Below are 27,387 nucleotides of genomic sequence, written 5' to 3'. Positions count from 1 at the left end.
TGAGGTCAGCCTATCAATTTTTGAAGAGCTTCCAAAGAGTCTTTGATATGGAGGAGGGTGAGGCCCAAGGTTGTTTGAAACTAGTTTCTAACCCCTCCATTCTGTACCACACTACGGAACCTTCTGAACTTTAAGAACTATATCCACATATATACGAAATGCTCCTTTCTCTAAACTCCATGTATTTGAAGGTTTTAAACTCTTTATGAAAGCGGAAGGATAGGGTTCCCCTAGAGAGGAGAGAGGAAGCAGATATCTAGGGTGGAGCTGAAAAGAGTAGGAGGAGGGATCTTGACCAAGGGGAACAGCAAGAGCAAGTGAAGGCGGGCAAAAAAATGGACAAAGTAGGGTGCAAAAGGAGGCGGGCATTGCTGGTGGACAACACGCGTATAGGACCTTTTACTTTGGGGATGGGGGATGTGTGTTCATGGTCCCGCAGTTGCGGGGCTGTGGGAGGGCTTCAGCTCATCTCAGTAGGTTACCAAAGAGTCTGCGGCATTACCTACCTCTTGTCACTTATGACTATGGTGTTTTTACATGACATAGAATGCATTATGAACTTAAGTTTGGTTTAGCGGTCTAGTCAAAGAAGTTAGGATTTGGCACAATTCCTGATGCCACATTGTTATGTATGTTATGCTGTATTCCACCTCACTTTTGTTCTTATGATTAACAGTTTAACCTTGTGTGGCAGAAGGAAGGTCAGAACATTTGAGTTGGGCAAAGGGAGGAGGATGGGTTCACAGGCTTGCAAAGGTTGATTCATCAGCCACTGTTGAGATTGGGGCCGTGGTTCATGAACATGTGCAAGTGGGTTCTCATTCACGCATTGGGTCAGGCTCAATTTTGGGAGCTCACGTCATCATTGGCTCCCATTCAACACTTCGGTCTCTTGTCAAGAACTTTCTTTGTGCTGTAAATGATGTTATTTGCAAATATATTGACTGTTAACATAAATGTTTTCAATCTTCTTCCGTCATGTTGGGTGCTATGATAGTTGGTGTCAACTACATGCTACAGAGTAGCTAAAGATATAAAGCAAAACTATTGAATTTAGTTTGTTAAGGATAGGGCATGAAAAGATGATTACTTATGTGCATATGGTACCACTAGAGATCAAAAGTGTGCTCGAGGAAGCGTACTGCCTACATGCAACCATGTATCCTCTGGTTATTAGTCTTGACTTATGGTTCCACTAGAGACCAAAGTATGTGCATGAGGTAGGGTCCTGCCTACGAATACTCATGTATCCTGTGGTTATCAGTCTTGGCATAAGTTGCTTAACAATGAGGGCAGGTGATGGAGTGTTAGATATCGGCTGCATGTCTATTCTTGATAGTGGATGGATGCCTTGTTTTGGGCGAGGGTGGTTACACAGTAGTAGAACCTAGTTTAGATATCGGTTGTGTGTCTATGCTTGGTAGTGGTGGAAACCTCGGTTTGGGAGTGGGATGTACGTACTGTTCCTTGAGCCGTATTATCCAGCCTTTTTGGGAGCATTGGCTATAAGAAATAACAAGTTGTGCGTTAACACAAATAGGAGGACCTTCACGGAGAACAAGAAAGTAGCAAGATAGAGATGGAGAATAATTCAAACTACTGTTGCAAACTGAGATTACAATTGATGGCGATTGTCCTCCACCTAACTGCTCCTGCGAGGGAGCTTAGATGAGGATGTGGAAAGACATTGAGATGGAGGACTATATGTACTGGGTGCTCAGAGCAGTGAAGGTAGATCACTGATAATATGAATATAATGGAACCTATGGAATCTGTCATTACAAAGTACTCAGAGGTGGTTGTATTCTAGGTTGGCCCATGTAGGCCACCTTATGTTGAATTTGATTGGACTCAACTGACCACATCACTTGACTAGGGTAATAAAAGGACCTACGACTTGGGTGCAGCTTCCACATCCATTCAAGTTCATCTGGGTGTCTGTTTGAGCCCTGCGCCCCGCAGCCCAAAGACAGCGTATCCCGGGAAGATCTTCCTCTACCCTTAATGCGGTCTCAATCCTGCACTTCGTATTTCGTTTTGTTCTTGGAATGTGTAATTTAGGAAACTGGCAAGGCATGCCCTGAATTGCTTATCTTGCCAGTGAGCTATGAAATTGTGAACCATGTATTTTGGAATGGATTTGAGCAGGTGATGTAAAAGATCATGTGGTGATGTGGTCGTACATGACAATACCCATCGCATCCCGTCTGATCCCTTGACATTAGCCTGTTTAAATCTCTTCCATTTCATCATGATAGGTTCTCTGGGTTGAGTTCATGTGGGCAGACAAGTTGTCTTTCTTTACACCAGAGACTTTGCAGGCCCCATGATTTGGTGCCATTCACTGCCTCCCTTTAGGCAAACAACTCCTTCCCACAACGAACTTAGGCTGCCAATCCTTTTTGCCCTTGCAACTTTTGATGGCTGACATACAAGGCACTGACCTAGGAGACATGGGCATCTAACTCCATGTAGCAATGCTGTAACATAAAAAGGCACTGACCTAGGAGACATGGGCATCTAACTCCATGTAGCAATGCTGTAACATGACACATCTTAAGTCATTGAGAGCTTGTTGTGTAAGGTCAAAGTCTGTATGCATTTTGTAGCAGCCCAAGCTCCTGTCTTTAGTTTCCGGACATACCAGGGCTTGCAATTGTTGAAGCTCCTCTGTCCAATCTTTATGTCAGGGTTCTCACCCACAAATCTTAGGTATGCATAACCATATGGTTTCCCAGGCCATTTTTTTTTGGGCAGTAAACCAACTAGCTTGCCGATTCTCTTGGTCAATCAGCTAGCTGGTTTTCTAGATGTTTAAACCACTAGGCTGCTAACTATTTTTTCTCAGCCAGAAAACCAGCTAGCAGGTCGATTCTCTTGGCCAGTTAGCTAGCTAGTTTGCTTTGTACGAGCATGGAACACCCACGGATAGCATCCATGCGCATCGGCCGAGACTAACTCTCTAAATTCCTGTAAGTACTTTTCAAAAGAACTGTACATGCTCAAATTTGCAAGTCTGGCTATCATGGCTATCACATCGAACTCATCTTGTAGTAGACAGGGTATATAAAAAGGTATACACCTTAGGCAGCCTGCAAGACGGATGCATGCTGCGTCCAAACATGGCTACTGTAAGGTGCACTCAGAATATCACAGGCTGCGAGCTCATTGCATCATGCGTACAAACAGCTTTGAGTGGACCACCAGCATGGTGTGATCAGAGCTGATGTGGCTAGTTCCCTACAGCCAGCGTGCGCTTTTCTTAGCTTGCTTGGGTGCATGCCAAAGGACTGAAGAACATGCACTTGTGAAGATACCTAAGGACATGGATACTCCTAGAAAGAGAAAGCGTGTTATTAGTGTGCTTGGTTGGCTGTTAGAGTTTGAGCGTTGGTTGGCACAATTTGGTCTTAGACTCTTAGGGGAATTCTGGTTGGGCAAGCTTCATCAGAAGCCAACTCCAAAGGTATGCAGGTATTACTTGTTTGTTTGCCTGCTTTAACGTATTGTTTGCTTGAATGCTGTCTATTAGCTGACATTTCTTTCCACATGCTATTGATTTGAAGAAGCCATGAGTTGCCCCATTCCAGTTACCACTGTAAGGTTAAGTATGCATCTAGAGGCATGTGCACAGGTTCTCTGGAGGGCTGGTGGTTCTTGAACAAATTCTTTGTTCAGGTGAGAAATCTATCTCAGTAGAAGTGTATCCTTTAACCTGATTACAGATGTGTATCGGATGGTTGAGTTGGATATTTCCAATACACATGCCATAATCATCTCTCTTGACTTGATGATGAAGCTTGTGCAATGTATGAGCAAATCTGTGAAGGACGGCATTGATAAGTTGCGCATGCTCTCTTTAAGTAAGAAACCTGTTCTGCACGTTTGTATCCTCATGGGGTAGGTTCCATATGTTTGACAAGAGTACACACTATTTAAAGGTGGCAAGTACGAAAAAGTATAGGTGGGAAGTGGGAGAGTTTTTTAAAGTGTAAGCAGGCTCATGGGGGTTATATATATATATATATATATATATATTTGTCGAGCCATACCGTTTCATGGGTTCCTCGGTCGTGAAACTTCGTGAGGAACTGTCGTAGTCTTCGGCCTGAGCCATGCTTGAAACGGTGCAGAAGGAGAGAATGGACCTGCTTATCCAACTGATGATTAGACTGAAAAAGATGAACATGCACTATCATATTAATTGCACTTGGGAACTAATCTTATTTATCACATTGATTCCAAAACCATGGCCAAACAAGCATATGATAAGTTAAATTTAATATTTGGTTCCAAGGCCAAAAATCAAGAAATTCATTTGAAAATAGAATTTCATGGATATATATATATATATATATATATATATAATAATATATATATATATATATATATATATATATATATATATATATATATATATATATATATATATATATATATATATATATATATTGGAGGGGGGGGTGCATGAGGGCACGGTTCCCAGGGGGCGGGGGCGTGAGGGCACGGCTCCGCGGGGGCCAACAAAGAGCGGTTTAAAATCATAAGAGGCGAGGGTGGTGTGGTGGGATGGAGGGGGGGGGAGGGGGGGGGGAGGTGTGGTTCTATCTTCAAGGAGAAGTTTTAGACAAATAAATCATTGAAAGAAATGAGTTGGGGAGGTGTAGTGTCACACGGCCAATTTATACAGCAAGACACCTTGTTAATTCAATCAATAAATCAGCCTTGATCCTGTATTCTTTTCCGCCTGAATTATGGACATGCTTATGGAATCAAGGCCGTATCAAATTTTTGATATAGTGTGCAACAAAGAATGGATTATCTCATCAATTCTCTTTAAGTACGAAAAGTGCAAGATATTGAGTGGTGCAGAAGTAAAAGTGGAACCGTGGTGTTTTCTTCTCCTACAGGGCTTTTATAGCAGCATAGTGCCCCCGATTGGTTGAGATCTCCCTAACTTTTGGTTTGAGATCTCCCTTTGTTTGATTTTATATTACTTAATACAAGTCTCTTTTCTGGAAAAAAAAAGTTGGTTTGTTTTGCTGAAGTTTCTTGCCAACATGTCGCTTAGACTTCAAGGCTTATGCTAATGTTGTTTGGAAGGTACAACATCTCACTGCAAAATTGCTGTATCGGTGACCACTGCATAATTCATAGTGGTGTCTGCATTGGTCAAGATGGTGAGTTTACTTCTTTGCCCTATTGCAAAATTTTTTCTTTATATTTATTTTTGAAGAATTGTGTTATATATGTATTAAGGCGCTTTATGGTGTAGCTGGGAACTTGAAACCCAGGTTTGCAGCCTTGGGAGATGAAATCCCTCACCACCGGGCTGCACGCCCATGGGTTCCCTATTTCAGAGTCTAAAAGTTCACATTTTCTTTTCATGAGGCAGGTTGTGTTTTGTTACAAAGACATTCTGGAGGAATGGTTAAATGATTACTGGAGGGGAACACTCGAGGGATGGAGATAGTGATGCGGCCCATGAGAGAAGTGGAGGTGCCCTGCTTGGTGAATGTCAAACCATTGTCTCTTAGCCAATGGATACAGGAAGGTAGAGGAGTACATTGACTACTATTGACAGTCTTTCAACACCCACCCTCATTCTATGCGAGGGGTGGGACATGGTGAAGCTATGGAAGCTGGCTCCCAGCAGCCCATTGATGCTAGGAACTTGTGTGAGCTTACACGAGGCTCTATGATTAGACTTAACCATTTCAGATATCTGTTGCTGAGTTTAGAAAGGATGTATTAGATGTTTGCCAAAGGAGTTTAAACATCCAGCATGAGTTGCATGTTGTAGAATACCCCACAAAGGGGTATTTGACATGGGAAGATATCCAGGTATTCTGAGATATTCAGATATGTGGTGGAGGAAGATGTGGAGCATGTATGTAAGTGGTGACCTGTATGATCTGGCTGCTGCTGCTGAGTTTAGGTGATAGCCTCTCTAGTCAGCGGATGTGAACCAAAAAAATGTGATGGAGGTCAGAGGCATCTCTCTGTCTCCGACTCCTGGTACGGCAAAGCTCTAGCAAGTACATGCCCAAGCATCTGTGATCCTCATAATGGATAACCTCGAAAAGAGGGCCAAATCCATCTCGGAAAAGACAGTGGAATCTTCCATGGATCTCATAGTAGGGTGGGCACCGGAATGGTTAATGCTCCTCTGTCTCCAACTCCCCAGTCGTACAGACCCTACATATCCGTGCCTCTTGTGGGATACCCTCTGCCCTGCCAGACTCAATTTGTAGTAAACGGTGAGATGACACCCTCAGCTCCTCGTCTCCTAAATATGGGACCCCATACATCGCTTGCAGGACACACCAAGGTGTCAAAAAGCCAACCCTTGGTGCGGGGTTCCTAGAAGTGGGCCTGGAAACACACTCTTTCCAAACGGACCAAGGATGCATATCCTCTTCCCAGGTGGGCCTCGGCAGTTGATTTCATGGACAAAATCGGGCTGGTGAAGGTCACTCCAAGGTATACATAAAAGGAGACAATCTCCACCTGGGCTTCTCTGTATAGAAAAGACATACTAGCTCACCTCCGAAGAGAGAGAAAAGAAGAAGATATATTAACGTCTTGCAAAAGACCCAACGGGTCTATGAGACAAAAGGTGTAGAATGTATCCATGGAATCTCATCATGGAAAAAAAGACAACATAACAAAAAGAACTAACACTAATCCCTAGGTAAATGTAGATATGTATGGATCATCATCGTCATCCTCATCATGGATTCAAAGTGGTTGTAGAGGATACGGGGGTATGAGTGTGGAGAGGGAGCTATCCATCGATGTGTGGTAGGGGTCCATAAAGGATGTCCAGCATCAGCGAGGGGGTGAGGAGGGCCCAGGGCTGAGGAGAAGCTGGGACGAGGTAGCAGCTACAGATGCTCGGTGGCAGGCAAGGATCTCATCAATTTGGGGCTGGTGAGCCTGGGGTGCTCGAGGTACAGGAGGGTGGCTCTCCGAAGTGCGGTGGCACAAGGCAGGGTAACTCCAGTCGAGGGGTGAGATGGTGGGCCCCTTGTCGGTACTGTGGTGGCCTCGTTTGTCTGAGTGTCCTCCTATGAGAGAGAGAGAGAGAGAGAGAGAGAGAGAGAGAGAGAGAGAGAGAATTATATTAATGTCTATGGAATTCCCCAAGGGCCTATGAGACCAAAAGTAATACAATGGTACCATGGATATACTGAACAAAAAAGTAAAATGAAAACATCTGACAGTACATGTGATCAACAGATGATCCTGTGTAGAGTGAGAAATGCTGTGATCAGCTAATGATGATACCCGCCTCGGCCCAGAACGGATCTGATGGTTATATTAAACGTCTCTTCAAGACCCAATGGGGTGGTGGCTGTGACCGACAGTCTCTCAGGAGTGTATCTCTGTGTTTGTAAAGCTGCAGTAGGAAGAGTCCCAGGCAGCGCTGGTCCGGGAAGTCCATGATCATGGATAATGGGCCAAAACCCTCATGGAAGAGACAATGGTACCTCCCGCGGATCTCAGAGTACACCGGGCAGTGACAGGTATGGTGCTTCTCTGTCTCGCTCCCTGTGTGGCATAATCTGCAGATCCTTTCCTTCCAAGGTCTCCGTATAAGCTCTCCATCTCTGAATATGCGCTCTCCCCGCCCTGTCTCCACCCGTAGGCAGTGGGAGGTAGGCGGTGTGGGGATACCTGTAGCTAGCCAACCACGATTCGCATGGCATGTGACATGTGAATACCCAGGTAGTCTGGCTGCTGGATGAAGCTGTACTTTGGAGCTTGAGGAAATGATCTCTGTAGAAGTACATCTTTGGTGGGAGCTCCGAAGGTGCAATCCATGTGCTGTGTATGTGGAGGCTAAGGAGAGAGCATTTGTCAATTGTGTCAGTTAGTCTCCGGGAAAAAAGAAGAATAGTGGAACGGTAGAGATTTGATAGAAATCTTTGTTGCGACAGGTTTTGGTTTCTTTGTGGATGATCAAGGAAAGATGGTCAAAAAGCCCCAGGTGGGTCTTTATTAATACGCCCACTGTAAGCAATTAGACCACTAATGCATTATTGGCTTTGTAGAAACTGAAACACAATTATTGATTGCAGATGCTTCAAGTGAAGATCGGAGATAGTGTGGAGATAGGTGCCAATTCCTGTATCGATCGGGGAAGGTATGCAGGATCAAATACTGCACATATGCTGGCATTCAGTAATTGCAGCCCATCTCTGCTGTCAGATGATCTGGAAAGGGGTGGGGGGGTGGGGGAAGCTTACGAGCACGCAATCGAGCTCATGAGCATGCAATCAAGCCTGTCCATGGCTCGGTCTGCACTCTGCGGAGCATGTGTAAAAGTCCTAAGATTTCACTTTGGTTGCTTTTGTACAGTTGGCGCAATACAGTGATTGGTGACCATACCAAAATTGACAACCAAGTTCAGGTGTGTTTTTTGTCTAAACCTATGTAATTGATGTGTTCAGAATATGTAATTGTTCTTGTTGATCTGGTCTAGCATTTGATCCTTTCAGATTGGACATAATGTGGTCATTGGGCATTCCTGCATGATTTGTGGACAAGTTGGTCTTGGAGGTTCTTCTACGTCAGTAACTTGTGCTCCTTGTCCTTGAGTACACATTCCTCATGGAGTCTTTTGAACAACTGAACTCATTATTGCTAGTTTCTGCAGAGTTGGTGATTATGTTGTTTTGGGCGGAAAAGCAGGCATAGCTGACCATGTGTCTATCGCTTCCAAGGTACAGAGAACTTAACATCAATGTGCTCATGTGCGTGTGTGTGCGCACATGTGGGCACTTGGGAACGGGTTGCTGGTGTGCGTGCATGCAGGCATGCCATGGTGTTTTGGGGTTTTGGATTTTTGCAATGTAGCGCTTCCAATAGGCTAGACCTTGTCCTACAGGTTCGCATTGCAGCAAAGAGTGGTGTTACATGCAGCATCACCGAACCAGGAGATTATGCAGGGTTTCCAGCAGTATGTGTTTGTTTACAACAATCTAATCTTTGACTTTCTTTACTATATAGCTAGCTGTGTAGAATTTTTTCTCATGCTATTACAGCTTTATTGATTTAGAAAACTTTAGGTACCTGCAAAAGAGTGGCGCAAGAGCATGGTCAGCCTTCGAAAGCTTGGTCAGCCACCTTCGTTTGATCCTTCAATCCAGGGAGCCAGCAGTGAAGAGTAGGTTTTGAAGAGAGTCAAACTCCTACAATACATGGATGTAAAAGATAAGGGTAGCTGAAGATACGGGTAGTCGCTTAGGTGGGGGTTTATAGAGAAGTATTATCAAGACCCAGAGGTGAGTGGGGGTAAAGCAAGCTGATTGGAGAGGATTGTGGGAGCAGACTCTTGACAAACAAGTTCTTTTTTTTTTTTGGGGGGGGGGGGGTGCGCTGGCTAGGGATCCATCACAAGTGGTACAACTCCTGACCTTTTAAGTAGGGTAAGCCATGTTAAGCTAAACCACTCAGGGAAGATCCCATTGAAAACTTTTATTGCTTGAAATTTGTTGTTGAAGTTATTCTGAGTAGATGTTACAAACAGGCCAAACAGATCCTCCCACATCAGTGAAATTGTGCAAAGAACAAGTGCAGATTTGTGCATGAGGATCACACGTGAGAGAGAGAATGAAGGAGGCGTGGAGAGACCCACGAACCAACCTTCCTGTATTTTTATTATTATTAAATGTCCACATATACATCATCACTTACTAATCATTGTACCTTAGGAATGGTACACTCATTCATGTCCGCATATTATTAATGTTCATTTGTGCACCAATGTGCACACAAGATTGAGTCATTATTTCTAACACTCCCCCTTAATGATCAATCTATTTTCTTTTACACCCAACATATTTCTGAATTTTTCAAACTTATCCTTTGAGAGAGCTTAAATGATATTGTATTTCAATGTGCTTTGTACGCGCATGAAACACGGGATTCTTGGCTATTTGAATGCAGCTTTGATTGTCACAATATATCAATGTTGGATCAGCTTGCTTCACTTTGATTTCATCCATGATTCTCCTCAGCCATATGGCTTCACATGTTGCACTCTTTGCTGAAATATATTCAGCTTCGGTAGATGATAAAGCAACGGTGGGTTGCTTCTTGCTTTTCCATGATATTGCTCCAATCCAAGAGAAAAACAATAGCCTGAAGTGGATCTTCGATCTTCAACACTGCTGGCCCAATCTGAGTCACAGTAGCCAGCCAAGATGAGAGCACATGCTGAATTAAATTCAATACCATAGTTGAATGTACCTTTAAGATATCTCAACACCCGCTTTGCTGATTTTAAATGAGGCTCTCTTGGATCAGCCATATATTGGCTGAGCATGCTAACTGCATATGATAAATCTGGCCGAGTAATGGTAGCATATATAAGGCTGCCCACAAGCTGCCTATAAGCGGTAGCATCCACTTTTCTTTGATCTCCACTTGATGTGAGCTTTTCATTGACCTCCATTGGAGTAGGAAGAGCCTTTGAATCAGCCATATCAAACTTTTCAAGTAGATCTTTGATATACTTTGATTGTGTGAGAAACATACTATTCTCTTGACGCCATACTTCAATACCAAGACAATAATGAAGCTGGCCCAAATCTTTCATGTCATATTCCATGGATAAGCTCCTCTTTATTTTATCAATGAGAGAGCTATTACTCCCTGTGATAACTAGATCATCAACATACACTATTAGTAGCAAAAGATCTTCATTATGCTGAAATATGTATAAGTTGGAGTCACTTTTACTCATGAAACCATTGGACAGCAAATACTCATCAATCCTTGAGTACCATGCACGTGGAGCTTGCTTTAAACCATACAATGCTTTCTTGAGCTTGCATACCTGCTTTTCTTTGCCTTTAACTTCAAATCCTTTCGGCTGCGTCACATATATCTCCTCTTCAAGAATGCCGTTGAGGAAGGCACTCTTGACATCCATTTGAGCAATCTCCCAATCATGGTGAGTTGCTACAGCCAAAACAATCCTTATGGTATTCATCCTTGGCACGGGAGCAAAGGTTTCTTCATAATCTATACCTTCTTGTTGCACATAGCCTTTTGCAACCAGCCTCGCTTTGTACTTCTCAAGTGTACCATCAGCTTTGTATTTGATCTTGTACACCCATTTTGTACCTATGGCTTTCTTCCCATGTGGAAGATCAACAAGGCTCCATGTATGGTTCTTCATTATTGAGTTATATTCTTCTTCCATTGCTGTTCTCCACTCTTTGCTCTTGTTGGCTTCTTCAAAGGAGTCCGGCTCTTCTTCACTTAACACTCGTGCCATGAGTGCTAAATTCACATTGGCTGAATTCTTGCTCTTCAATCTTTGACTCCGTCCCTCACCATCATTGCTTGATTCTGGCTGCTCCTTAATTTGACCATCTTCTATGGTCTTTATGTACCATTTTGGAAGCTTTTTAACTTGGGTAGGTGCTGTCTCACCTCCCCCATCATGTGATAACCGCCTTGGACTGTAGGGGACAGCATCATGAGTGTTGTGGAGTGGTCTCATACCATCATTATGGGCTGGTCTCTTTTCCTTTTGCTGATTTTCTTCAATTACTTGATCACCTGTGCCTTCATCAATCTCATAAAATATTAGTTGACCATCAGCTTCATGTATTTCATCATTATGGACAGCAAAGGTACCTTCATTAAATATCACATCACGGCTGATTATTGTCTTCCTTTCCACTGGATCATACAACTTATATGCTTTTGAGTTAGTAGCATATCCAATGAAGATACACTTTTGAGATTTGTCATCAAGCTTTTGCCTTCTTTCTTTAGGAACATGAGCATATGCTTCACAACCAAAAACTCTCAAATGCCAACACTTCCTTGAATAATCATCAATAAGAGAGAGGAAATACGTGAACCACCCAATGATTGTCCTTGGGCTGGTCCCCATAAATCACTATGAATCAATTCAAGTGCCCTCCTTGCTCTAAATGAGCTTGCTTTTGGAAATGGAGTCCTTGCATAAGAACACAAGGCTCACATACTCCCGGTATCAATCTTTGGTAATCCTGTCACCAAACCTTTGTCATGGAGATATTTCAAAGCTTCAATATGCAAATGACCATACCTCCTATGCCACAAATGAGATAATTCAGCTTTTTGAGTCATGAGAACTTGCTGTCCACCCAATGTAATCAGCTTATACAACTTGTCATTGCTTCGTATGCCACAAGCTACCTCTTCACCATGCTTTTTGAGGTCTTTTATGATAAAATAATCCTTAAAAAACTCCACAGACATATGCTGGTCTGTAATACAGCCAACGGAAAGCAAGTTTCTTGCAAGGTTAGGAATCCATAACACATCCTTAAGTATACTTGTGTCACCATCTTTGAGCTTGATTGGAATATCACCATGTCCTTGAATGTTTTGAGTGCTATCATCACCCAAAACAACCTTGCTTTGGTTCCCTTCATCAACAAATGTGGAGAACCAATCACCATTACCCGTCATATGGGCTGTAGCTCCTGAATCAACATACCATTCACCTTTGTAATGTGACTGAGTTGAATCAGCCATCAATAGAAACTCATCCTTGCTTTGCCTTTCATCATTTGGCCTATCTTCTTCCACATAATTGCTGTTTTGTCTTCTTGAGTAGGTGGAGGAGCCTCTCCCCCTACCTCTCATGCTTTGTGCATGTTGTTTGATTCTGCATTCACTTTCAATATGACCATCTTTACCACAATAATAGCAAGGGCCTTTACCTCTTGAGTTGTTGAAGCCTCCTCTTGAGCCGCCTCTAAAGTTGCCTCTTGAATTGCCTCTATAACTACCTCTTCCACGAGAGGTGTTTCCTCTTCTATCATCATGGGAAGAGCTTGAATCTCCCCCTTCTTCATTGCTGGCCTGATTTTGTCTTTCAATGCTTTTCCAAAATCCTCCTCTACCACGGCCATGCCATGGTTTGCCTTTTACATTGAATGCTTCATCCTTTGCTTTGACACTTCTTGTGCCACTCCCTTGTCTTCTTAGCTCTTCTTGGAGGAGAGCACCCAGCTCTTCAAATGGAGTAGTTTTTCTCACCATGAGAGAAGTAACAAGTTGTTGCCATGGGGAGTTGGACTCATTCATTGTGAGCCCATTCATTGCAATGCTCACCATATCTACATCACTCACCATCTCTTCCACTGACAAAAGCTGATCAGTAATGTCTTTAAGACGAGTCAAATAAGATGTGATTGACTCATTAGATTCCTTCTTAAATGCATGCAACTTTTGCTTTAAAAACAGCAACCTTGTTGTATTTACCGATTCAAAAAGGCTTTGAAGTATACTCCATGCTTCATTTGGGCTTGTAGCACTACTAATTTGTGGGATGATGCTATCCTTCACATTCATGTTGATGTAAACAAGAGTGATTTGAGCTCTTCTATCATATTTCTCCCTTTGAAGGAGTTCTCTATCATACCTTTCCTCTTCATGCTGTCTTTGGTCCTCTTCCATGCCTTCTTTGATCATGATCTTCTCACGGTTGGGCTTTCTTCCTTGCCTTCCGTGATGTCCCACAAATTCTTCATCTTGAGGATATTCTTTAACTTGAACTTCCAAATGGGATAATTCTTCCCATCCAATTTCTCACTCTCCGGTAGGATCAGCATATCAAGCTTGGACTCTGCCATCTTGGTTTTTTTTTTTTTTTTTTTTTGAGAGCAAACACTTAGAGAGGAAAGATTCTCAACACAATGGAGATAATGTGGCTCAACAACCACACAATGGACAGCACCACTCTTTCACAAAATGACCTTTAATTTGTCATAATTCAAATGCTACATACATTACCATTATGTTGCAGCTCTCCATCATCTTCATGGTTGATATTTGACTTTCTCCCTTGCTGGTCACACATCATTTTGCCATTTGCCCTCTTCTTGGGCATTCCTTTGCATGCAAATAATCTTTAAGTCTTCAAGTCCCTTGGCTTGCACAAGCACATGGGTAGTGGGACAGCAACACATTGCTTCCATCTTTGACACATAATCAGGCCCAAACTTCAAGAATCCATTCAATGGACACTTCCAACTTGAAGTGCTTCAACTTGCCTTGAAAAATCAGCAAGTATTTGACCCCTTTGACATCACAAGCATGGCTGGAGCATACATCTCCTCTTGGACAACAACTTGGGCAACTTTTGCCTCAACATTCTTCATGTTTTGGAAACCCATAAGTAGGGCCATCAATGAATGTTCATTTGCCTTCAAGTTGGGCAAGTTTTCCCTCAGATTTTAGAACAAAAACAGGGCTGAAACCCTAATTTCGAAAATTTAATACCTTCCTTTGATCAAATCGCCTCTGTTTTGGGGCTGATTTGAATGGCTTTGAGGGCTGAATCATCTCCTAATCTCCCTTCATGAAATCGCCTCTGTTTTGGGCTGATTTCTTCATGGATTTCCTTCAAAAACAGGTCGCTTTTTTTCTATGATGCAAATCGAATTGCATCGCCTCATATTAGGGGTTCATATGGCCTTGAATGAGAGTCCCCAATCATCTTCTACAATGCAGAAATTACATGGACAGAAAAATTGCATCGCCTATTTCATGCCTCTCCAATCTCCACAAAAAATGATCTCCCTAGAATCGCCTTCTTCTCCTCTTGACGATTTGCTCCGATACCATGAAATTGTGCAAAGAACAAGTGCAGATTTGTGCATGAGGATCACACGTGAGAGAGAGAGAATGAAGGAGGCGTGGAGAGACCCACGAACCAACTTTCCTGTATTTTTATTATTATTAAATGCCCACATGTACATCATCACTTACTAATCATTGTACCTTAGGAATGGTACACTCATTCATGTCCGCATATTATTAATGTTCATTTGTGCACCAATGTGCACACAAGAGTGAGTCATTATTTCTAACAATCAGCAGGCTGCAAAAGTTAAATTTGATGGTGACAGCCAGGTGCAGGAGATCCGAATTCTGTAATTTTCTTGGGGGGCACTGCAGACTGTGACGGTAAAAGGGAGAGCACCAATTAACTTGGACGACTCTAAAGATGGGCGGGGGTTTTGCTGCTGGCCTTCTAATGTGCTCGTTAAGACCCTGGCAGTACGAAGAAATTGCACATCACATGGCGTTGTGATAAGCGCTCACTAAACTAGCCTCTTGTCAGGTGTTGGCTTCAGGCCTATCTGTGGAGGTGTCACAGCCGTTGGTAGACGGTCGATAGGAGCCTTGAAGCTGACGAATCGGCCTGCATGATTGCGTGGAATTTTCATCTCTAGCACGAACATGTCCTTACCACAAAGAAAAAGGTTGGTTTGTCGTTGGAGGCCATGATCGGCCAGGACCAGCCCAGACCTCCTTACCCCACCGCCGATAGTAGCAGCAGGAGCTTCTCCTCGTCCTCGCCCTCGCCCTCTGTCCCCTTCTACAGAGTCCTTTTCTATCCCTCTGCCACCACGGCCACCTCTACTAGCAAGGAAAGCTCCCCCGCCCGATCGCGGTTCTTTATCCCGAGCAATGCCGTAGAGAAGGACAAAGGCACCAACCTAGACTTCATCGATAGGGCTGTCTCGGCCGTAGGAGAGCCACCTTCCTCTCCATGCAATCCCCTCGACGTCGTCAAGGTATTTCCTTCCACCCTCGACGCCATCTCTCTCCTCATCTCCTTCTTAATCCACTTCGGCGCATTCCCCTGCTGATCGTCCTTCATGTTGTTCTCGTAGCCGATTAGCTCGCCTCACACCACCTGGCTCTCCACGTTTACACACCCGCTGTCGCTCACCCCCACTACCGTCGCACCAGTCTCAAATTTCTCAAAGTATTCCCTGCCGATCCACGGATCTGCTAGCTTCCGAATGCCCTCCTGCCTGGAGTTCTTCGACTTGCCGGACCTGTGTGGCTCTGACAAGTCGCTATCAGATCTGTTCCAGTACACTGCTGCCCAGTTGGTTTCAGAGTTTAAGATGAAGCTGGAAGATACCACCAAATTTGCTACGGGTCATACTGCAAAAAGACCTCGCCATGACGATGAAGTGTGTGACATGATGGAAATGGCTCTCACCCACAAGTGCTTCAGGGTTCCGTTTGAAGGAATTGCAGACAGGAAACTGCACATACAGCTTGCTCATCATCGTCTCACAGTGAGAGGAAACTCACTACGGTCCCTATTGCGCCCTTGTACAATCTTCAGGTGTGGGCGAGTCGAGAGCATTGATGGAATTGAGTAAGGTGGGTGTTTACATTTACTATTGCAGCCTGGTGAGTAGCTCGTCAACAGCATCTCCACCGAGGACAGTTGGTCTCACAGATAAACTTGTTAGCACATTCAGAGAACATGACATGGTGCTTTACTTGAAGGCATGGCTCCATGTGCTGACTGCCGACATTAACACCACAGGGATGTCACCCGAGGTTTCGAAGGAACAGCGGCTTCCTGATGAGGATGGTTATCCCAAAGGTGACCTTGCGAAGAGGGTATTGGACGAGTGGGGGAAGCTCCAAGCTCAATCTGACACACATGAACCATACAAAGGAGTTGATCCTGATAGTTATAACCTGCAAACTTGTAGTGATGAAGGAATCGGGTCTGTTGAAAATGCCTTACAGAAGAAGTGCACCCACTGCTCGCCTGATGATTTGGAGAAGGAGAAGGTGTGTACCCCTTGCAGTGTGATCTTTGCCTTTGATTAAGCAAGAGGGCTGCATATACCGGATCCACAATCAAACTCGATAATTCTATGAAATCAGGAGGGCACTCAAGAATTGTTTTGCCCATCAGATCTTCTTTGTGATTATGCTAGACACATGTGCAAAAGCGACCAATCTTTCACCCAACAAGCACAATGAGGACAGTGATAGGGCCATAAAGATGGGTTTCAAAATGCCTCATCCAACCTACCTCCTCCCAAATATGGCTCTTTTCAAGCCAACTGGACGTTTGAGTGTTTCTGACTGCGTCCAACCTGTGCATTGGATGAAGCAAGGTAGGCCAATGTGGGCCCGGGCAATATACAGGCCGATCTCAACCACTGGCTGGTTGGAAGATGATTTACAACAGCGTTGGGTAGCACACTTTTTAGCATCTATGTAACATGCAACGAAAGTATTTGTAATTAAGGATCCTGTCACACAAGTCTTACACTGCCTTCTGTATCTTGAGTTTCGTGAGTATAGCAATCCAATTTTATGACTTCAAACTTTAAGAGATTTATAGAGAGAGATAAACTGTACACCGCATGGGGTCCCGAATTACCCACTAAAGGGCCCCCTATCCCGTTACCGGAATAGTTTTTGCTTTATTACTTTGAAGAGATTGACTTTGGACTGACGATAAGCCAAACGCAAGCTCTCCGAGGACCAAGAGTCGGGCTGAACTGTACACGGTTGTAGAAGCACCAATGATGACCAATCTCGAGCCTATGCACTTTGCCCAATGGAATAAGGGAAGGCTGCAAATATGAGGCTAAGGTATGGGCTGTTTGGGACTGTTCTAAGTTATGTATGAATGTTGAAAATGAATGAATGAATGCGGGTTACCTTCACCGAAGTGCTGTAGCAAAACGATGATGATATGTATGCTGAAAATTGCTCCTATGCAGAAAATGCTAGGTCTCCTGATGGGCTGAATGCTGTGTGCTGATGCGTTTTGTTGATGGAGGCTGAATGCACATGCGTTGATGCTCCTAGCTGCCGAAGGATGAAACGCTGGTTGAAAACGCTGAGGGTTGAAGTGCTCTAGATGCTGAATGTTCAATCGTTGATGCTCCTTAGGCTGAAGGCTCCAACGCTTGATACTTGACTGCTGAATTATGATATGATTGAATGAATGATGCAAAAGCAAGCCCATTTATATGAGTGCTAGGATTGGTCGGTTGTAGCTAATTTGCTACACGACTTGTCCATGATAGTAAATGGTATTAAATGCTAGAAATTATGGGAAAACGCTAGATAAATGCTAATAAATATCCTAAAAATACTAGATGCTATTTCAAGGCTTCTACAATGGTCCATATGCAATGGATGAATGATATGCAATATGCAGAGTGCTTTCTAATGCAAACCTTAAGGTTTCTACTGACTCTACATGCATGAATGAATCTCTTCAAGTGGGTTAGACTGACTGACTCACTATGGCTGAGGAATGACTTAGGTAGCTCGTGCCTGACATATCCTGGACTGAGGATTACAATGGGGTCATGACATACGACAATTATCATCCTAAAGGGTACTAATACTGTACAGTGTTGCACTGATGATGATGAGCCATCTTGTCACCATGCACTACCGTGCGGAGTGCATGTGACATTCCCTCCTGCTTAGCTTGGCGGCAGGTTTATGGCTTCTAGGTAGTCCGCCAATAATTGGTGGTACTCTTGAAAGAACTCCTCGTCTAGTCAAACGACATCGTGGGCACCTCGATCTTGGACTTCGTATAGAACTGACGTATTACTCGACCGAAACCATGATTCTAACGATGAAGAAGGATCTGCTCAGGCTCAATGACTTCTGCTTCGTCTACCATGTCTGGCTGTTGTTCGTCTGAAACATCAAACACTTCTGGTCCAACATATGGTTTTAGCCAAGAAACATGAAAAACATCATGCATTGTCCAACTGTTAGGTAACTTCAATTTCATGGAGACATCACTTATCTTTTTAAGTATTGGAAAAGGTCCAAAACTACTGAAAGAAAGCTTGGGACAACGTTTGCCCACTTGTTTCAATTTCTGCTTCATGATACGCAAGTAGACCCAATCCCCTTCCTTGAAGTGGACATCTCGTCTAGACTTATTTGCATGTCTGCTATAAGCTTCCTGTGCTTTGGTCAAGTGGTCCTTAACTGACTCAATGATTTCGGAAAATACTTTCGTTGTTTTGTTAGCCTCAAGAGATGGAGACACCAATTTCGTCAAAAGAAAAGAGAAACGGTGACCAAAGGCTGCTTCATACGGAGTCCGTCCCACATTGGATGAATGAGTATCATTCAAGATGGCTTGGACCAATGGAAGATATTCCCATGTGGATTGTCGGTCATGACAATATGACTTGAGAACATCAAAGGCCTATTGGTTATAGATTTTTGTCTGGTTGTCTGTTTGTGGATAAAATGCTCTAAACAACTGTAACTTGGTTCCAAAGTTTTCAAATAATGCCCTCCAAAAATGCGAGGTGATCTTGGAATCCCTGTCTAATGTAATGGTGCTAGGCAAACCACAAATGGGGTACCAATGTTTAAGAAAAAGACGGGCTACGTCCTTAGCTGTGGCCGTATGCTTGCATGGGATGGGCATGCAGAACTTGTTGAAGCGATCCACAATGGTAAAACACTGAGTGTTACAAGATTCGATGGATACTGGTAGAGGCCCTACAAAGTCCATAGAGATGTCGATGAAAGGTCTGTCGGGGATAGGCAAAGGTTGAAGTAACCCAGTCTTCTTTGTATGTGGAACCTTAACTTTTTGACAAATCTTACAGGCTTGAACATGTCCTCCAACTAAGGAGTCATGAGCATCATGGAGAAGAGCTGCTTTCTTTTTCCGAATGACACAGGCGGTTCTTGAAGAACAATCAACCATTCTACACTGAATAATGGCCAGGCTCAAAAGTGAGGGCCAAATTGTATTGAGTACCAAACTCAAGGGAGTCAACATATTGGTCTTTCATACTATCTAAGTCTTTCCCCGTGATTTCAAGAATGGTAGACTCTTGCACTGCTTGGATGCTGGCCTTTCGACTAAGAGTATCTGCGACTGGGTTATGCTTACCAGGGATGTGTACTCGATCATTCCTCCAAATTGTTGGAAGAGCTGACTCCATTTGGCTTGCCGACGATCACTCCACTGGGCACTTGGCATGGTTTGAAGCCACTTAAGTGCTTGGTGGTTTGTTTTGACTGTGAAAACCTGTCCATAAAGGAAAGGCTTTCAATGTTTGATCACTGTGATCACACCCAAAAGCTCTTTGTCATAAACCGAATAATTCTTTTCAGCAACATCCAACTTTCGACTGTAGTAGGCCACGGGTCTATTGTCCTGTTGGAGAACTGTACCTATGACTACATTGCTTGCATCGGTAATGACCTCAAAAGGTTCATCTCAAGATGATAACTTCAAAATATGCGCTTCTGAGGCAGCTTTTTGGAGTGCACGAAATGCATCAAGTGCCTTGCTTGTGAATGAGACTTTTTGTCTACGAGTCTTCGCCCCTTTGAGCAAGTCGTTGAGAGGTGCTGCAAGGTTGGAAAATTGGTGAACATGGGTGCTGTAGGCTTGACAAAGATCTACGAAAGAACGGATCTCTTGGGCGGTCTAAGGGATGTTCCAATCCAAGATCTCTTGAACCTTTGAGGGGTCCAATCGAATCCCATCGGAACCGATGATATAGCCCAAGGTTGATTTCGTACGTACGTACGGATCCGTACAGTACGGTACAGTCGTACGGTACGGTATAGTACCGTACTGTACGGATCCGTACGGATTTTTTTAAAAAAATAATAAATGGCAAGATGGCGAAACGCGTGTGGCGACCATGCGCTTGTGGATAAGCGACCAAATTTTGGGCATTTGTGAATACTTGCACAATCGTGTGTACCTGCAAAACTCTGCAGAGTAACTTCTTCGCTCTTCTTCGCTCTCTCTCACGCCCAGGCTTCATCATGCCGCGCAAGACTAACCCGAACTGGGCAATCCACACCAATGTCCTGAGGGTTGTTAACACCCCTTCTCAGCAAGGGTCAGGTACTCGGCTATGGGCATGCAAGTATTGCGGGGAGCAGTACACTAGCACCATAACTTGCGTCATCAAGCACATGACAGGTATCGGGTGCACCAATCAATGTGGTCCATGTGATAAAATACCACAAGCTGTGAGGGACCAATTGATTGCGGAGAATTGTCCTGCAATGGGTGGTGCAAGCAGTGTTAGAGGTGGTGAAAGTACGCAAGATGCTCTCCATGATGCTTTTATTGGAGATGTTACAGGTTCAGGTACAGTAGATGAGGGTGAAAGTCTTTCGGCTTCAGCCCAATCCACCACAGGCAGGAAGAGGGCACGTATTGCTGATGATGAGGACCTCCTGCCACAAGATGCGAGAGGTACAGGGGAGGCATCAAAGCAATCCACTCTGCGTTCTTGTATCTCATCACAAGCTTGGGTAAAGGAGCGGCAAAGGGTGGCAGAAATGGAGATTTGTCGCACTCTTATTGAGTGTAATATATCCTTCAATGTGTTAAGGACAGACCAATGGAAAAGAATGGTGAAAGCAATTGCGCAGGTAGGGCCTACTGAGACATGGACAGGTCTTCAGTATACGAAGATGCGTACATCCATGTTGGATGAGCAGAAGGCCTTGATAGACAAGGCGCTCACACCTGTGAAAGCAGGTTGGCAGGAGTTTGGATGCACTATTATTTCAGATGGGTGGGCAGACATTCGCAAGAGGCACATAATCAATATCCTTGTGTCATCTTGCTTGGGCACCTATTTCTTGCGTGCCGTGGATGCAGGGAGAGCAGGCGACAGGATCACAGGGGAGTTCATTTATGGCCACATTCGACAGGCTATCCTTGAGGTTGGGGAGGACAATGTTGTGCAGGTGGTGACCGACAACGCCTCTAACCGCAAGGCAATGGGTCAAATGGTCGAGGCAGAGTTTCCACATATAGTGTGGACTCCATGTGCTGCCCATTGTCTTGATTTACTTATGGAAGACATTGGGAAGCTTGTTTGGGTGCAGCCCATTGTTGCAGATGCTGTAAAGATCACCACCTTCTTCCGCAAGAAGCATCAGGCTCTTGCCATCTTTCGGAGCCATAGCCCTTTGGATATGGTGAGACCATCCAAGACCAGGTTTGCCTACATGTTCTTGGTCTTGGATAGGCTCTACAAGATAAGAGATTCACTATCATCAACAGTTGTGGATCCAAGGTGGCGACAGATGCATAATTCAGAGGATGAGCGTACAAAATACTTGCAGAGGCGGATCCTGGATGATGATTTTTGGCAGCAAGTTCATAGCCTTTCAGTTGCACTTAAGCCCGTGTATGTCCTTCTCCGACTTACAGACATGGAGGGCTCAACTTTGGGGCTGGTCTTTCATTTGTTTATGCAAATGAAAGACCATGTTGCTCAGTGCTCCATGATGACTGCTCAACGGTAAGCAATAGTTCTAATTTCTTCCTCTTTATTTGATTTTTATGACTTCTCGATTCTCGATTCTCTTAGCACTATAACCTAAGACGTGTATGTTCAATCTCTCATTTCAGCCGAGGTGAGATCTTGGACATTGTAGACAAACGGTGGACATTCATGAGCCGTCCCATCCATGCGATGGCTGCCATGCTCCATCCTCTCTACAGGTCGCCAGAGCTATGGAATAATACTGCTTTGAGCATGAAGCAGTCAGAGTATGTGGGAAGGATGTTCTCAGAGGAGGAGCAACTTCAGATTGATAGAGAGTTCACCACTTACATGAGTGGTATTGGTGCTTCATTTGTGAGACCTGTGTCATTGAGGAAGGAAGCCATGAAATTCCCTTTGACATGGTAGCACTCTTATGGAAGAGTTGGTCTTCCAAACCTTTCACGAGTTGCTCTTCGTGTTCTATCTCAGGTAACTTGTAATTAATCTCTAAAGTATACTCTTCGGAAATGAAGATTGATGTTTTAGCATTGAAAGATTTACAAATTTGCTCGCATTGCACTCATTTTTGCACAGGATTGCTCAGCTGGAGCATGTTTGCGGAACTGGAGCTCATACTCCCTTATACACACTAAGATTCGGAATCGCCTTAGTACTTCTCAATTAGAGAAGTTGGTGTATTGCAAAGCTAACATGAGGCTCGTGCGAAGCTACCATGCTTTGGGGTCACCGAAGCAGGTATACATTGAAATTTGGACTCAAGAAGAACTTAGAAGTAGAAATTTTTTTGTAGTTCAATGGATGTCCATTGTCCAATATGCAATTTGTGGCATGTTTAAACAGGTTGATCCAACACTACTCAAAATGGTAGATGAACCTAGCCTGGAGCTTGTGGATCGGCAGATTAGAGATGAGCAAGAGGAGATTTTGAGAGCTTTACATAGAGAGCTTGAGAGCGTGGATCGTTGTGTGACCCGCTCACGTGCACGATCTCTCAGCATTCCTCTACGCCCGGCAGCTCTAGATCCAGGCTCTGCGAGACGAGAGAGCATTCGCAGGGGAAAGCTTCCAGTTCGTCGCACCCAGCAGAGGCGTGCAAATGAGGCTGTCGAACTCATTCACACTCAGATTCCCGAGGCACATGATGAGGATGCACTGGAGCTTGTTGCTGCTGAGCCAGAGTTTGATGAAGAGGGCAATGGTATCAATGATGGAGGCATGCTCTCTTCAGAAGACTCATCATCTTCATTCGATGATGAGATTTGAGACTCTTGCGTCTAGACTCTAGAGTCTAGACAACTGTAGTGTTTCATTGTTTTGCTTTTTGCACTTGTGGACCAGGACATGTGCTCGCAGCTGTAGACATGATATTTGTACTCTCTTTTATTATCTATGACTTTCATGGTTCTTGCTTATATCACTATGACTGTTAACATGAGGTATTGTGTAATGGGCTTGGTAACTGATAATTGATTTAAACTTTAAGTAATGAGGTTCAGTCTCTTTATTTTAAGTATTTTGGTTGCTATGTCTACAAAATATTCAGGTTTCTAGGATTGTTTACAAATGGTACGTACTGTTTACGTACCTTAAAATTTGTTCCGTACAGAAGTATGTTCCGTACGTACTGATAGCGTACCGTACACTACGTATCTTACCACCTTGATATAGCCCAAGTATTGAACCTCTTTAATGCCGAAGATATACTTTTTGGCGTTTATGTAGAGTCCATTATCTCGCAAAAGTTGCAAGACTTTCTCCACATCTTTCTCATGCACTCTGTAGTGGTTGAGAATACAAGTATGTCGTCAAGAAAGAGGAAGAAACACTTACCAATGAGGACTGCGAAAATCCTGGACATCATTTTATTGAAGGTTGCGGGTTGTCCAAAAGGCATGACTACGAACTCGTAGTGACCACGCTCTGTTCGGAAAGCTGTTTTTTGGAATGTCAGCTTCGAAAATGCAAACCTGATGGTAACCACTCTTGAGGTCTATCTTAGCAAAAAATTTGTACTATCTAAACGCTTCAAAATGTACTCAATCCTTGGCATAGGAAACTTATTCTTAATGGTGAGTTTATTCAATGCCTTGTAGTCTACACAAAAGTATACGGACTTGTCCTTCTTTTGGACAAATAGGATGGGTGCAGCAAATGGTGAGGAAGAAGGCTGTACGAATCTGGCTTGGAGGAGCTCAGACTGTCTTTCTAGCTCGCCCTCTGAAGTCTTGGAAAGACGATAGGGGAACCTACTAGGAGGTTTTGATCCAGGGACCAAATCGATATGATGGTCCTCAAGATGTGATGGTGGGAGACTGGGCGGGAGATCGTCTCTAAGCATAATATCCTGATGTCTAGATAGGAGGTCTGCTAATTGTGGGATTGAAGATGAGATAGCTGCTACCGATGAGGTAGAGGCTGTCTGAGCACGAATATAAAGTAGTTCCCCTTCCGCTCCCTTGCGGATAGCTCGTCGAGCCTAGAGGTGCGAAAACAATGGGATGCCAAGAATGCTTCTATCCCCACGAATCATGATGGGCTAAGGAAAACCTTTATAGATAGTAAAAGTGTCCTGCTCCCAATCGAGAAATAGGCTCATATTGATGAAACCAGTGGATTCCCAAGATCATGTCACACCCTAGAAGAGGCGAGACAATGAAATCTCGTCGGAATGAGGCCTTTTGAACTTCAAAGGCAAATTGTTGTGCCTTCTGAGATATGTGGGTGCGGAGACCAGATGTGAACCTGTCCACATTCAAAGGATATGGCACTAATGTGCAGCTCATCTTGTTAGCCAATTGGGGAGAGATGGCGTCCTCAGAACTACCCATGTCGAATAGGACTACGAACTGTTGGCCTTGGCAGAGCCATAAGCTCGGATGAGGCTTTTCTGTGCAGCATCGCTCTCACCCTCTTGCTTAGCATCAAATACCACGGATGACATAGGATGCATAGAAGGTAAAAGCTGAACTGCATTTGTGGTAGTAGGCGGGGCTGGAGGAGCTGGAGATGCTATGGCAATTGTGGTAGAAGGGGCTTTGGAGGCTTGCTTCACAGCAATCCTTCTTACCAGGCCTGATGGTATGATAGAAAAAGCATATGGTTTCTGATTGGTATTTCTTTTGCTCCTCCGGAGAAAGATAACCTCTAGTGATGCTTGCTTTAGCCTTTTCCTCAGGGATTTTCTTAGGCTTGGATTCCTTATCCTTCTTACTCCTTGAACTAGAGCTATTACTGTCGTCCTTCTTAGCATCTTTAGAAGATGCATTACCTTTCCCTGGCTGCCCAGCAGATTTTTGCTGCTAGGGTTTGGTACTAGACTGCGACGACTGCTCAGGCTTGTCTCCGTTCATCTTCATTTCTTCATTTGGAGCCAAAGTCAAAGCCCGGTCACAAGTGCTGGGTTCAAAGTTACGAACTGTGAATCGGATATTAGGATCTAATCCACGAATGAATTGATCCATCTCGGCCTGCTCAGATAATCCTAACTGTTGTGCTAAAGTTATCACCTTTCCGGAAAACTGAAGCAGAGGTGACCCGTTCTGTCTGAGTTCATAGAACTCATCTGCCAGGTTGGTCAGGGAGAAATCTGGTCTTTAGGTCATGGACAAATGTATCCCAACTAAAAGCTGTGACACCTATGGTCTAGTCTGTATGAAGACTAAACCAATGCTGCCACCAAGTGACTTCCTCACCCATAAGGTGAGGAGCTGCTACGTGGACTCTATCTATCTTGAGGATCTATAATCCTAGCTAAAGGAAACACAATACATGAATGAGAAGACTACCATGGACTACTTAATGACCAGTATCCAAGTGGTAGGTGATATTATTCAGGAGGGGTTAGTAAAACAATGGTGTTAGTAAGTGGCAAGGGGGGAATCCCAGAGGGACATGAAGGCAATGTGCATGGAAAGTGTTTGTTCTTCGAGAAGCTGTATGTCGATGGCGATGTTCATGAAGCTATAGCATCTTTATCAAGACACTCTAATGGGTATCTTGGCTCCTGTTGAATGATGTTGAGTTATCGAGTTGCCGTGTTCTCTCTTCTTCTTTTTTGTGAGTTGTCTTCTTTTGTCATGGGAGCACATGGAACTAGGATCCTATGATGGTAGTCGATGTCGTAGGTTGCTGGCTGGTGGCACCTATGGCTGGGAAACTGAAGAGAGGTGCTGATATCTTAGATGCATGGCCTCCTTTTTCCTTTGGTGCTCAAGTAACATACGTTCTCGATCAAGCTTTCGTTGGTGCTCCCGAGTGGCGAATTCAGCCTGACGCCGCGACATCTTCTTCGATCTTGCGTTGGGTTTCCTCATAGTCCCATCTATCTGCTTTTTCTTGTTGCTTTCTTGCTTCAGCTTCAGCTTTTTCTTCTCTCCGTCAAACCTCGTCTTCTCTTCTTTGCTGTTCCATTTGGAAGAAGAGGGAGATGTAGTCGGGGGTTGTTGGGAGGAGGAGGTCAAGCGGGTGTTGCCTCCAAGAGTTGGAGACGCTCCATAAGAAGTTGGTTCTGAGCTCTGAGTGGAGCTATGGTATCTGCGGTAGTCAGAAGAGCAAGGTCTCCTTCGCGGGAGACGTCTTTCGGTTGATGTGTACTCTCCTTTGTAGACATGATGCTGAAGTCGGTGGTCGTGCCGGAACGCAATTTGACCATCCCCAAGGATGCCCTCACGCTAGGATGCTGTCTGTGTGGACAAGTTGAATCTGATACCAATGTAACCTGCTGCGGAAGTATTCGTAATTAAGGATCTTGTCACACAAGTCTCACACCACCTTCTGTATCCCGAGTTTCGCGAGTTTAGCAATCCAATTTTATGACTTCAAACTTTAAGAGATTTAGAGAAACTGTACACAGTAAGGGGTCTTGAATTACCCACTGAAGGGCCCCCTATCCCGTTGCCGGAATAGTATTTGCTTTATTACTTTGAGGAGACTAAGTTTGGATTGACGATAAGCTAAATGCAAGATCTCGGAGGACCAAGAGTCGGGCTGAATTGTACACGGCTGTAGAAGCACTAATGACGACCAATCTCGAGTCTATGCACTCCCCAATGGAATGAGGGAAGGCTGCAAATGAGGCTGAGGTATGAGCTGTTTGGGACTGTTCTAAGCTATGTATGAATGCTGAAAATGAATGAATGAATGTGGGTTACCTTCACCAAAGTGCTATAGCAAAACGATGATGATATGTATGCTGAAAATTATTCCTATGCAGAAAACGCTAGGTCTCCTGATGGGCTGAATGCTGTATGCTGATGCGTTTTGTTGATGAAGG

The 27,387-nt window shown here is 44.1% G+C and overlaps 3 protein-coding genes and 1 pseudogene across 8 annotated transcripts in view; all 4 read left to right on the top strand.

Moving 5' to 3' along the window:
* LOC147641595 (putative UDP-3-O-acylglucosamine N-acyltransferase 2, mitochondrial) overlaps positions 1-15,064 on the top strand; it is a 39,633-nt gene extending 24,569 nt beyond the window's left edge. Inside the window, exons 2-10 of one of the 5 annotated variants that reach the window (XM_086792466.1) lie at positions 695-887; positions 5,104-5,180; positions 7,944-7,993; positions 8,085-8,149; positions 8,365-8,416; positions 8,505-8,575; positions 8,663-8,729; positions 8,894-8,965; positions 14,932-15,064. In XM_086792466.1, coding sequence (XP_086648592.1) covers positions 695-887; positions 5,104-5,180; positions 7,944-7,993; positions 8,085-8,149; positions 8,365-8,416; positions 8,505-8,575; positions 8,663-8,729; positions 8,894-8,965; positions 14,932-14,955 — 671 coding nt within the window. In that variant the 3' untranslated portion in view covers positions 14,956-15,064. Of the gene's footprint in view, positions 1-694; positions 888-5,103; positions 5,181-7,242; positions 7,530-7,943; positions 7,994-8,084; positions 8,150-8,364; positions 8,417-8,504; positions 8,576-8,662; positions 8,730-8,893; positions 8,966-9,064; positions 9,544-14,931 lie in introns of those variants that run through there. The other 4 variants (XM_086792393.1, XM_086792317.1, XM_086792547.1 and 1 more) reach the window with 4 other exon arrangements.
* A 241-nt stretch (positions 15,065-15,305) lies between these two features.
* Positions 15,306-17,065, top strand: LOC147641594 (uncharacterized; annotated as a pseudogene). Its single transcript, XR_015264998.1, has 2 exons — positions 15,306-15,599; positions 15,699-17,065. The product of XR_015264998.1 is annotated as an uncharacterized LOC147641594 (transcript).
* A 3,421-nt stretch (positions 17,066-20,486) lies between these two features.
* On the top strand, positions 20,487-22,535 carry LOC147641593 (uncharacterized). The gene is made up of 2 exons (XM_086814555.1): positions 20,487-22,127; positions 22,238-22,535. The coding sequence occupies exons 1-2, from the start codon at positions 20,629-20,631 to the stop codon at positions 22,518-22,520; spliced, it is 1,782 nt and encodes a 593-aa protein (XP_086670681.1). The 5' UTR covers positions 20,487-20,628; the 3' UTR covers positions 22,521-22,535.
* Positions 22,536-22,552: 17 nt separating this feature from the next.
* Positions 22,553-23,719, top strand: LOC147641592 (uncharacterized). Its single transcript, XM_086814665.1, has 2 exons — positions 22,553-22,850; positions 22,956-23,719. The coding sequence occupies exons 1-2, from the start codon at positions 22,806-22,808 to the stop codon at positions 23,376-23,378; spliced, it is 468 nt and encodes a 155-aa protein (XP_086670791.1). The 5' UTR covers positions 22,553-22,805; the 3' UTR covers positions 23,379-23,719.
* The last annotated feature ends 3,668 nt before the right edge of the window (positions 23,720-27,387 follow it).

The sequence above is a fragment of the Cibotium barometz genome, chromosome 1 (assembly GCF_041138505.1).
Source record: "Cibotium barometz isolate CiBa-2024 chromosome 1, ASM4113850v1, whole genome shotgun sequence".
Classification (NCBI taxonomy): Eukaryota; Viridiplantae; Streptophyta; class Polypodiopsida; order Cyatheales; family Cibotiaceae; genus Cibotium; species Cibotium barometz.
Note: the sequence above shows the minus strand (reverse complement) of the source record. Positions and strands in the feature narration are given on the sequence as shown.

Coding starts and splice junctions, on each gene's coding strand:
- LOC147641593 (XM_086814555.1), top strand. CDS start 20,629: ATGCCGCGCAAGACTAACCCGAACTGGGCAATCCACACCAATGTCCTG. Junction 22,128..22,237: donor TCCATGATGACTGCTCAACG/GTAAGCAATAGT, acceptor CTCTCATTTCAG/CCGAGGTGAGATCTTGGACA.
- LOC147641592 (XM_086814665.1), top strand. CDS start 22,806: ATGAGGCTCGTGCGAAGCTACCATGCTTTGGGGTCACCGAAGCAG. Junction 22,851..22,955: donor CTTTGGGGTCACCGAAGCAG/GTATACATTGAA, acceptor ATGTTTAAACAG/GTTGATCCAACACTACTCAA.